General features: G+C 37.7%; 1 protein-coding gene across 2 annotated transcripts in view; it reads right to left on the bottom strand.

Annotated features, from left to right (window-relative positions):
• Positions 1-1,334: 1,334 nt before the first annotated feature.
• Mospd2 (motile sperm domain containing 2) overlaps positions 1,335-11,677 on the bottom strand; it is a 44,177-nt gene continuing 33,834 nt past the window's right edge. For both annotated transcript variants that reach the window (XM_090326813.1, XM_090326814.1), the window contains exons 10-15: positions 11,076-11,188; positions 8,655-8,751; positions 7,827-7,923; positions 7,300-7,429; positions 4,834-4,936; positions 1,335-4,178 (exon numbers count right to left, since the gene is read on the bottom strand). In XM_090326813.1, coding sequence (XP_090182939.1) covers positions 4,041-4,178; positions 4,834-4,936; positions 7,300-7,429; positions 7,827-7,923; positions 8,655-8,751; positions 11,076-11,188 — 678 coding nt within the window. In that variant the 3' untranslated portion in view covers positions 1,335-4,040. The remainder of the gene's footprint in view (positions 4,179-4,833; positions 4,937-7,299; positions 7,430-7,826; positions 7,924-8,654; positions 8,752-11,075; positions 11,189-11,677) is intronic.

The following is an 11,677-nucleotide window of genomic DNA, read 5'->3' as shown; positions in this document are numbered from 1 at the left end:
AACACTGAAGCAGGAGAACAAAGCAGAGAGAAGTGTAGAGGACAGATCTTTGTTTTTGAATGTGGTGAAATGTTGAGTAAGATCAAGTGTCACAAGTTCCGGGAAACTGGGAAGCGATAAACCAGTGGGATGAGACCACTGTCAGTATACAGTATAAGTTTATCATTTGCTCTCATCCTCACACCTATTTTGTACTGAGGGGGGAAATAGGCCGATATGCCTTAACTTTCCCAAGTCACCCAGGTGGTAAGAAGCAGAGGCACGTAGGATTCTAATCTGTCTCCCCAACCACCAGTCTATGAACAAATGGGAGAGAATGCCAATCTGGAAAGGGGGCAGTCACATGTTTCTGGAGGCTGATAATTCACATGTGAGGAAACCTAAACTTGATAGTGCAAATTTAGAGGAAAAAAGACCTGAAGATCCTGTTACTCAATGCTTTCCTAGCAGAGATATTCCTTAGAAGATCTTGTTCCTCACAGTTGTCCGTTAGGAAACATCATTCCCATGCTAGTGTGGGACTTTGTATGTTAATGCTATTTTTTAAAAAAGGTTTTATTAACATTGATTTTTACATCATATTTCAAATGTCATGTTTAACAAACAGGTATTCAAGAAGGGATTCTCTATATGTAATCAATGACACAGATTTTAGAACATAATTAAAATTAAGCTGAGGGTTTGTTTGTCATAGATATGTTAATGCTTTTTATAGGTCAAGTTTTTAAATCAGTTTTGTACTCCTACCCTTTGTTTTTCAGTGGAGAGGATCCTGTCCTATTCAATTTTTATAGAGAGGTGGCTTTTAGAACATGGTCTTCCATTGCTTATGGGAAGCAATGTAGTTAGGACCCTGAAGGCCTCTTTTCTCACCAGGCTTGGCTGTCCTGAACACTTCCCCAACAATCCTGTCTTAGGCTGGGTCCATACGTTTAATTTGGGAACTTTCAGTTGCTGTTCTCCCTTCTTCCATATGCCTGGCAGGCAGCAGGTTGCTTCTCTCATTGGACAGAAAGGTATGTGACAGGCAGAATGATGAGATTGTCCATGGAGCAATTCAGACTCATTGCAGATCTAGAGAGAGGTAAAGCAATGAGGCCCAAGACAGGAGAAGCCTGGAACAGCAACCAGCCTTCACAAAGGAGTAGGAAAGGACGGGCTTACCTGACACAGGAACTGCTTGTTTGGAAGCATGAAGCAGTGTCCTTATAAAAATGCAAATCAGATTTGAAAGGACTCACTATGATCTTTAAAAGGTCACAGTGAGTCTGAGCATTGATTTCTTTAAAATGCTTTATCAATTAGAGACCAGAGGTTTGAGTTTAATCCTGATGATATTTATTTCATAAATGTAATTATTTTTCTAAAACATATTAAAATAGAAAACATGTTTTGTTGATCAATTTATACAAAGAAAATACCAATATAGTAATAAAAATACTGAAAATATATGAAAAGCACCAGAACATTAGAGAAATTACACTGGCAACATTTCTAGGAATATATCTTTTATAATCGTACAATAAAGTGCTATTAAATCCAGTCAAAATTAGTGGTAAGATATAAAACAGTTATGATATGAAATTTGAGGCTAAGTTTACCAGCAATTATATCTCAGGCTACTTGCAGATTAAGCTAATGGTATTCATTAGTGCTTCCATGGATAATTTATTAATTTTCATTCCTCAAGTGAAATCAAAAATCTAAATCTAAACAAAAGTCCTTGGTAATTTGTTCATGAATAAGTAAAGACATGATTAAAAATAAAATAATTGATCAAGGTACCAAAGTAATAATCATGCAATATGATTCAATCAAAACCAAATGAAGATGGCATAAAATCAAATATAAATATCTATGACAAATCAAGACAAGTCCAAAAGTTCAGATGCTTTTGCTTTTATAGTTAATTTTCAGTAATTCTGGTTAGTCACATTTAAAAGACACACAGACATTAACAAGGTATTTTACTAAATTCAATCAACAAGATTTCAAGCAATGATATTTTAGGGAGCTAATGTCATCTTCAGACAAAACATTAAAGAGGCACTGTCAGGACAAGACTTATTTACTGAAGAATGAGAAACACATAGAAGTCCTTTGGGCTAATTACATTAAGGCCAAAAGTCCACCATGTAGGATGAAGTCCGTGCATCCTCACAGCATACTATGCACAGTGCTTCGGGTGGACTGGCCTTCGGTTTCATGTTTGGATCCGGCAAATAGAAAACAAACAAACAAACAACAAACAAAACAAAACAAGCTAAACTAAGACAAAGGATCCTGCCAGTGTCCTTTCAAGGTTTTATTTCCTAGGCCAATATTAAAAGACTCCATTCTATTATTATTTATATCTCAGCTATGGAATCAAATTCTTCAAGATGAAAGTCAACACTTAACCTCAGAATAATAATTAATCTTCAAACATGATTCAAATCAGAACTTAACATTTATTTTTTAGGCAGACGATTTTTTTCTTGCATAAAAGTAGATATAGCTGTGAGCCAAAAGGGACTGAAAGTAGTCATAGTAATGAGAAAACAAACTTCATTAGCCTCTGCTTCTGCAAGGTCTATCTTTTTAAAGAATTTTGAGGCCACTGCAGATAGGTATTATCATACCAAAGGCAGAGGATCAAGTAAGCCCATTCATCCATTTATTCTGAAGGTTTTAAAGTCCGCCCCAAGCTCTAGTTTCCATTTTCTAAGCACAGAGCTAACACTCAAGTTCCTGTTTTTTTTTCTTCTCGGCCCTATAGAAACTCCAGCATTTTATGTTTCCTTCCCAAGGCTGATATTAACAAGGAATATTCTGCACCACAAATCCAATATACTGCTTAGCATCTCTAAAAATGGGCTTTTCAAGCCAGGGACCAGTAGCTGATGGCTTTAATCCTAGCTATTCAGGAAGCTGAGATCTGAGTATTGTGTTTCAAAGCCAGCTTGGGCAGAAAAGTTCATGTGACTCTTATCTCCAGTTAGCCAGTAAAAAACTGGGAGTGGAGATGTGGCTCAAGTGGTAGAGCAACAGCCTTGAGTGAAATAACTAAAGGACTGCGCCCAGACCCTGAGTTCAAGCCTCAGTACTGGCACAAAACAATGGCTTTTTAAAAAAGTATTGCCTAATGCCTTTCATTTAGAAATGAGGGTGAAGATGGTGCAATCTCTGAGCCACAGAGAAACTCTCCTTTTCCAGATGAAGGTGAAGATGGAAGAAGGGAGATTCAGGCCTTTATAGTAAGTTACATCAAAGGAACAGTGTCCAGCCATAGTGGGCAATCTAAAGCTGCATAGACTTATTGGAAAGGGGGATGGTTTGGCGGACGATCATTGTGGGCATTCTACCATAATTAAAAAACTCCAACTATGCTTAGCTTTCTACATTCTACAGAAGTTAAGTGTTCCGGAAAAAGCCCAGAATTAATGAAGAGGCAGGCTATTCAGGAACACTGAGAAACAAAGGCTAAGGTGGTTTGGCATTAAATAGTTTTACATTCCAAAAGAATATTGAGCATCATCTGGAAGTAATTCTCAAAATACAAAGTCATGATTCAATAAATTACTCTAAGTAGTTTTCTCTTTCTAATATACATGTTCCTTTATATATATCATATACAAAAGCTAGGAAGTCAGTTCAGCTATATTACTTGTCATAAAAAAGCAGATTACCTATTGTTTTGGCTGCAACAAAGCATATTACTCATACTTTCCAATTCAGCTAAAATATTTACATGATTAACTTAAGCTTTTAAAGTATTCAAATCAAAGGGAGAATAAATTAAAATTAAGCTAGTAATTTACACAATTCATATAAATTTATTTACTCTCCTGTCTAGCAATTGTCATTCTAACCAACGTTTCTTTATTCAAAAAAATTATTTTCAAGACTAGTATGTGTTGTTCCCATGTACGTGCTACACATTTTCTTTTAGAAAGAGCAAATGTGCAATATTATTAGTGGCTTGGTCCGGAAATGTGGAGTCTGTTACTTTTTCCAAATAACAGGTGAAGAGGCCATGTTTCTCACTGTGCACCAAATCTTTAGCTGTTCAATGAATAAAAGAAAGAAACAACAAAAGCAAGCAAAAGTATGGTTAAGGCAAGTAGCAGCTGCTGGAACCAAATACAACGCTGAACTTGGTCTTCAAGCTTCCTATTGCTTTCTAGTACACGATTGAGCTGAAAAGGGGGGAAAAGAATGAGAGATTTATATTAATCAAACAAGCAGTAATCCTGAGAATGATGAATAGGATTATTAGAAATTCAAGCATTGAAGGGATGGGGCCCATCTGACCTGAAAGGCTGGGGGCTACAAATGCAGGGAGGTACTTGGTTTGTTTCTGGACAGAGGTATCTGTGCCTACTCTTGTTTCCAAAGGTCCACTTTTCTAGTGAGACAGGAGCAGAAAAATCACTTCCTGGAGGTACAGAGACCCTAACCATAGGATCTAATCCATTCGTCTTTCCATTGTGATTTCTTTTTTCTTCTGATGCTGGGGATCAAACCTAGGGTTTTGTTACATTAGGCAAGGTCCACTGAGTTACACTGCCCAGCCTGCATCAAATCTAAATATATTGCTTTGTTGCAAGATGGAATTCTTTGAAACTTGCCAAAGCACCTTACACTTTGTTATTTGATCAAACTGGTCAGAGTTTTTCAAAGTTTAGATTGCTGGAAGTAACCCACCATTTGCCATTTCTAATTTGGCTTTTCTTTAGAAAAAAGAAAGTATTTTCATTGTGTCTATGCCAAAGGTCTTCCATTAAGTCAGTGGAAAAAAATTGAACTTCTAGTACTAACAACTGGCTTTAGTTAGGAAGAAAGGACACCTACCTGCAAATGTAGATCTTCACTGGTTTTATCTGACATATTAAATGCATTGTCTTTCAATGTAAGAGAGTTTGGTTGACTGCTCTCAACAGTATGACATCTTAACCTATGAAAAACCAAGAGAAACATAATTTCTTTAAATTGTTTCAAAAAAAGGTTGAACACAGAAGTCAATATGATAGAGATGAAAGGCTTCCTTGATCTCCCCAGGTTCAAGTTAAGTAAGATAACAGCTTAGTGTTATCTACTTCTCTTCTATATTCATTCATTTTCCAGGGCTGGGGATGGAGCTTTACACATGCTAAGTAGATTCTGTACCTCTTCCTTTTTTTTTAAGTTGGTCATGGGACTTGAACTCTGGGCCTGAGTGTTGTCCCTGAGCTTTTCAGCTCAAGGCTACTGTCCTACCCCTTGAGCCATAGTGCCACTTCCAGTTTTCTGGTGGTTAATTGGAGATAAGAGTCTCATGGACTTTTCAGTGCCTGGGCTGGCTTTGAACCGCCATCCTCAGCCTCCTGAGTAGCTAGGATTACAGGTGTGAGCCACTGCGCCTGGCTGATGCTGTACTTCTGAGCTACATACTCTACCCTCCTATAGCTTCTTGATGGATGTATGAAGAGATTGTTGGTAATGTGTAACAGCTCTGGCGATACAATGGAAAGTGTTTTTTTATTTTTATGAGATTGAGTAGAATTTAGCAAAATATCTTACAATATGAAGATGGCTATCCTGTCTAGATGATACTTTACTTTGGTATTCAGTATCAAACTACCAGACTTTCCTTCCACCTTCTAGGAAAGAACAGTGATCCCCTTTTGACAGTTACAGAAAAGCAAGCCATTAGTAACTAGTAAAACAAACAGTAAAGAAAATAAAGCAATTCCTATGTAACAAAACCAAAATAAAAATTCCTCATTTTGAGAATCTGTTTCTTAAGAACTTCACATCTATCTTGAATACCTTCAATATTAGCGTTTCTTAACCTTTAGAAATATTTTTCATGGTCATTCCTTCGGCAAAACAAACCAAAACACACTCAGAAGTGAACAAAAGGCAAGATGCTGGTGGCTCATGCTTTTAATCCTAGCTACTCAGGAGGCTGAGATCTGAGGATTGCAGTTCAAAGCCAGCCGAGGCACAAAAGTCACTGAATCTCTTATCTTCAGTTAACCACTCAAAAACCGGAAGTGATGCTGTGGCTCCAAGTGGTAGAGTGCCAGCCTTAAGTAAAAGAGCTCAGGGAAAGTGCCCACGCTTGAATTGAAGCCCTGTGATAAAATAAATGTGAACAAAACCCCCAAATCATTAACCCTCATAAAAATAAACGTTGGTTAAGTATGATGGGGGCGGTGCCTCCCTAACAAGTCTCATCTCCAGTGCAGATTTTGTTTCCTTCCCGCCCCCCCCACATATCTATAAACTTCCCATATATAGGAGAATGAGAATGCAATATATATTTTTATGTCATTTATTTACTTTCTAATAATAGATCACAAATGTAATTTCTCAGGTCTGAATGCATGGTATATTTTTTATATTTTTTAATCAGTTGTGGGGCTTGAACTCTGGGCCTGGGCACTGTCCCTGAGCTCTTCAACTCAAGGCTAGTGTTCTACCACTTGAGCCACAGGGCCACTTGCGTTTTTCCGGTGGTTAATTGGAGATAAGAGTCTTATGGACTTTAGTGCTTGAGCTGGCTCTGAACCGTGGATTCTCAGATCTCAGTCTCCTGAGGAGCTAGGATTACAGGTGTGGGGGCACCTGGCCATAGTGTATTTTTTGAATGGCTACAGAATAGCCTTTTGTATGGACATATTCAAATGCATCTACTGCTTTACTGGTGACCATTTGAGTGCTTTCTGTCCATGTTTTCACTCTTCCAAACAATACTGTAACAAGCATTCTGGTCACATAGGTGAACATTCCTATGAGTCTTCGGGTAGCTCCATGTCATTGACCCCAATTTAAATTAAATTTCAGAGATTGGTATACCATCCCCAGATGCTGTCAAGAGGGAAGGAAGGGACAGCACCTTGTCCATGAAAGGTTCCTTTCTTTTCTCTTTCATTCTTTTCTTTCTTGCTTCCTTTCTCCCTCCCTCCCTTCCTTCCTTCCTTCCTTCCTTCCTTCCTTCCTTCCTTCCTTCCTTCCTTCCTTCCTCCCTCCCTCCCTCCCTCCCTCCCTTCCTTCCTCCCTTCTTTTGTCAGTTAAGGTGACTGAATTCTGGGCCTGAGCACTGACCCTGAGATTTTCAGTTGAAGGCTAGCACTCTTACCACTTTGAGCCACAGAACCACTTCTGGTCTCACAGACTTTCATGGTTGGGCTGGTTTTAACTGTGATCCTCAGGTCTCTACCTGTTGAGTAACTAGGATTACAGGTGTGAGCCACCAGTGCCAGGCATGAAAGCACATTTCTATTTCTTATTCTTCCACCACACTCAAGACCCAGGGATTAAAAGAAAGCTCACCTATGCTCTACCACTTTGTTTCTGGGAACTTCTTTCCAGAACTGAGTTAATTCTGCTGGCCCAGTGCCAGATGGCTGCTCCATTTCTGCAGCCATAATCAGAAATCGGTCTTGGGCAGAAACAGTTAAGCCTATAATCAAAAGGATAATTTAACATATAAACAGGAGTCATCACAACAGGCTGAGATTTGGCTTAAGGCATTACTCCATAATATAATATTAATTTTAAAACGATGAAAAAATGAATAACTTCAAACACTGAGAAAGTTCTGAGCATGAAAAATTTTGATTCTTCAAAACTTAATTTCAACTGGGGTCAGTTTAAATAATTTCACTCATTCAATAGAATTACATTTTAGTGCTGGGAGGGTTTTGTAGGTCATTTTGAGAAAGAGGTCCAGAGTGAAGCAAGGTGACTTGATGATATGTGGATTTCTAAAGTTTAGCCCCAAATCTCTGCATATTCACCGACAGGATCTGGGTTCCCATCCAGTAGCACAGCTACTGTGGTCACCCAATGACACTCACCCCCATGTGGAGACAGAACTATATCGACTGATGCTCCAGGATCACAGCTGCTGTTGCTTGGCTTGACTCTGTATTTTTCGGGAGCAGTTGTTCTCACCTATTCAGAAACAGTCATTTAACAACTCATATGGTTTCAACCTGTATGTTAGGTGGATTGGCTTAAGGCATGTTTCTGAAAAGAAGCTTTTACTTCTTTCATAAGTCCTATTATCACTTAGCGTGGACTACCTACTAAGTTTATAGGTGATAGTAGATTCAAGTCTTGTTACAGTTTCTGAGGTACTGGGGATTAAACCCGAGACTTTGTAAGGGCTGGCAAGTATTCTACCACTAAGTCCGCCCACGCTATTGTAGAATTTGTGATTCTTGTCTCTGCTCTTTAGCTGGAATTGGAGAGACAACCTACCATGCCCAGCTGTTGTTACATTTATACATAACACCCACTGTCATATTAATGATAAAAATAAACTATACAATCGACCACACAGGAGGGAGAAATGTACCTTCACTATTGCAAATTAAATTATTCATGAAATGAACAGCGATTTTCTTTGGCATTTATCTGCAACCAACATTAAATTCCAGAATAAATCTGGACAGTAGTCCATTAGTGTGCATAAAGACTGAGACTTAGATCCCAGGAAAATTTTAGATGAGATATGCCACTTAGAACTAGTATGACTTGCCTCAAAACAACACAAATAAACACAGTATGCAAAGCTCAATCATTATAAAAAACCATTTATTGCTCAATTATTAATCTTTCAATTAGGTTATATCCCAAATCACATCCCATAGCACATTTTATTATGTCGTTAAGATATTTACCTTAAATGCCACTGTATTTTTAGTCACATTTGTTAGTACTATTAAGGTTTTCTTCTCTCCAGAATCTGTACTTCCAAAATACAGTTCTTCTGCTGGACTAGGTGACAGGAACAAAAGAAAATTATATTGCTCAGAACAAAGAATAAAGTAAATATTAACTGGAAAAAGACCATCTGTCCTTGGACTTTTTCAAGGCTAGAGCACTACCACTTGAGCCTTAGCACCACTTCCAGCTTTTTTCTATGTTTGTGTACTGAGGAATCGAACCCGGGTCTTTGTGCATGCAAGGCAAGCACTTTACCACTAGGCCAAACTCCCGGCGGCAAGACCAGCTAACCTTTTATGCTCATTTATATAGAGTCTTCTAAAAAAGAATACTACAAAATAATTAGCTGATATAATTTTGTATTTTAATCTTACTGATCTACTGCATGCTGAAAGCATAAAAAAAGCTCTATGGTTTTTTCCTAAGGTCAAAAGTAACATAGGAAAGTACAGAGGAAGAATTAAGAAGCATTTGAGAGAAGGGGGGGTAGGGAGAGAGAGGGAGGAAGGGAGGGAGACAGAGAAAGAGAGGGGGAGAGAAAGCATGTGTACACATGTGCAGGTGCATATTGTTTGTATATCAGGTCTACAGCTTGAACTCAGGGCCTGGGCACTGTTCCTGAGCCTATTTTGCTCAAGGCTAGCATTCTTGAGCCACAACTCCACTTGCACATTGGGGTGGATAATTGGAGATGAAGAGACTCTGAGATTTGTCTGTGTGGCCTGGCTTCAAATGGCAAACCTCAGGTTTAGCCTCCTAAGCAGCTAGGACTGTGGAACTCACACCTATATGTGTGAGTCACTGGCACCAACTTTAGAGCCTAGCTTAAGCTACAGAAGAGATAGTAGTTCTCAGTAATCAGCATACAGACTGTGAGTACCTCTCAGGAGATGAATATTATTCAAACTCTTTGCATATTTCACAATAGCTCTGTGATTCTGCAGGGGGTACAAGCAGCAAGGTAAGAGCCAAAGAGCAGCACTGGAAGCTGCCCACTGCAGCCAGGCTTTCTTCCTAGTTGTTTTTCCCTCAACAGTTATAGATTAGGATTTATCTTTTGACAGGCCTCCTGTAAAAGCATAGTTAATATGACTTCCAAACAAGTAGAGGGAAAAATGAGAACAAAAAAAATCCAAACTCACAAGGGAAGAAATGGTAAAGGAAAAAAAAATCATAGGAAACAAAATGTGTGTATGTCTATTTTTCTCACTCACATACAATATACAGCCAGTAAAAATAAATCCAATGACAAAAGTACCAGAATTTGTGAAAATGAATGAATCCTATCAATCGGAGAATCTTCAAAATCAATTTTTTTAAAGCCTGGTTAATGGACTAGAAAGATGGCTCAAGTGGATGCTGGCCTAAAAAGATCAGTTTTATGGCTGATAGGATACAAACTTAAAACAGCTACAAAGGAAAGTTTCAGGTTAGCGGCAGAAAATGCTACATTAGATTATTACCTACTGCCTTTATATAGCAATATAGGGCTAAATAGATTTCCCAACTAAAAGCAACGTTGGGAAAGAGGTCTTGAAATAACACAAAGTCAATGCTAAATCTCTTGAGATCCTGAGTTTAGAATGCATGGCTTCAAGTGTGGAAAGCAAGTGCTCTACTGCTGAATAGCATCCCCAATTCCAAATCTTAAACTCTTTATATCTTAAAAAAAACACAGCCACAGAAATGGAGATGCACTGGAATGAGACTTTATGGTAAAAATTTTATTTTTATAGTTCACTTTTGGCGTTTTAGAAGGTCAAGTTAACAAATGCCATCTTCAGTGGAATTTTTGTCACCCCTCCTCTACAAATGTATTTGCATCAGTAGTATGAGAAAAATAGCTGCAATGTAGGTTTATTAAGATATGAATATTCACTTTTATTATCTAGTATGTCATGAAGGCTCTTTACACACAATAGAAAAAGAAATAAAAGTTAAAAGTACCTACAATGTCTGAAAACCAAGTACAAACTTCATATAATCCTTAACTTTCTATTTTCTTTCTGATTTCTTTTGTTGTTATTGTTTTTGTTGGTCATAGGGCTTAAATGCTAGGCCTGGGCACTGTTCCTGATCTCTTCAGCTCAAGTCTACCACCCTACCCCTTGAGCCACAGTGCCACTTCCGGTTTGCTAGTGGTTAACTGGAGGTAAGAGTCTCAAGGTCTTTAGTGCTCAGGCTGGCTTTGAACCTCGATCCTCAGATCTCAGCCTCCTGAGTAGCTAGGATTACAGGCATGAGCCATTGTGCCTAGCTTTAACTTTCTATTTTCATCATTTCACAAACAAGTACAAAACATTTCTCAATTTTTGTAGCCCCCTCAAGATGATCAAGATATAACAAACAGTATAGCTAATAGTAAGTTTTATTACCTGATGTGTAATAAGGGTCCTTTAAACACACTCAACGGTTTCTTGAAAGATTTAGTCTTAGAATCAACTTTTTCTGATTCATCTGTTTTGGCAGTACATTCAGTTGAGCTAATCTAAAGATTGAAATACAAAACAAAACATAAAGACAAAACAAGGAAGAAAAATAAAGATATTTTAGTTTCACAATGAAAGACAGGCCATTAGACCCACAAATAAAACATTTCTATTCCACTAAAATCATTGTCTTTAACATAGATTTACTATATCTAAATATATAGCTAAATATATTTAACATACGTGAATATGATCCTCAATATATATTTGAGTGTCTACTACGATCAGGTCACTGTTATACACATAACACGATCATTTCGTAAGCCTTTAATGTTTATGTTATATTTTATCAATAGCATGTTGATATTTATCCATCAAGACCATGAAAATTTATAAAAATGATTGCCAAGTATTCTTTAAAAAGAAATGGAAAGGAACTAGATCACGATAAACTTTAAGCACTTTTGTTTTTATCTTAGACAAATAAAAAGTAGTACAGATTGATAATAATCCTAGCTAGTCAGGAAGCTGAGATTTGAGGGTTACAG

This window comes from Megascapheus bottae, chromosome X (assembly GCF_031878675.1).
Source record: "Megascapheus bottae isolate mThoBot1 chromosome X, mThoBot2.hap1, whole genome shotgun sequence".
NCBI classification, from domain to species: Eukaryota; Metazoa; Chordata; class Mammalia; order Rodentia; family Geomyidae; genus Megascapheus; species Megascapheus bottae.
This window is presented reverse-complemented; position numbering and strand designations above follow the sequence as displayed.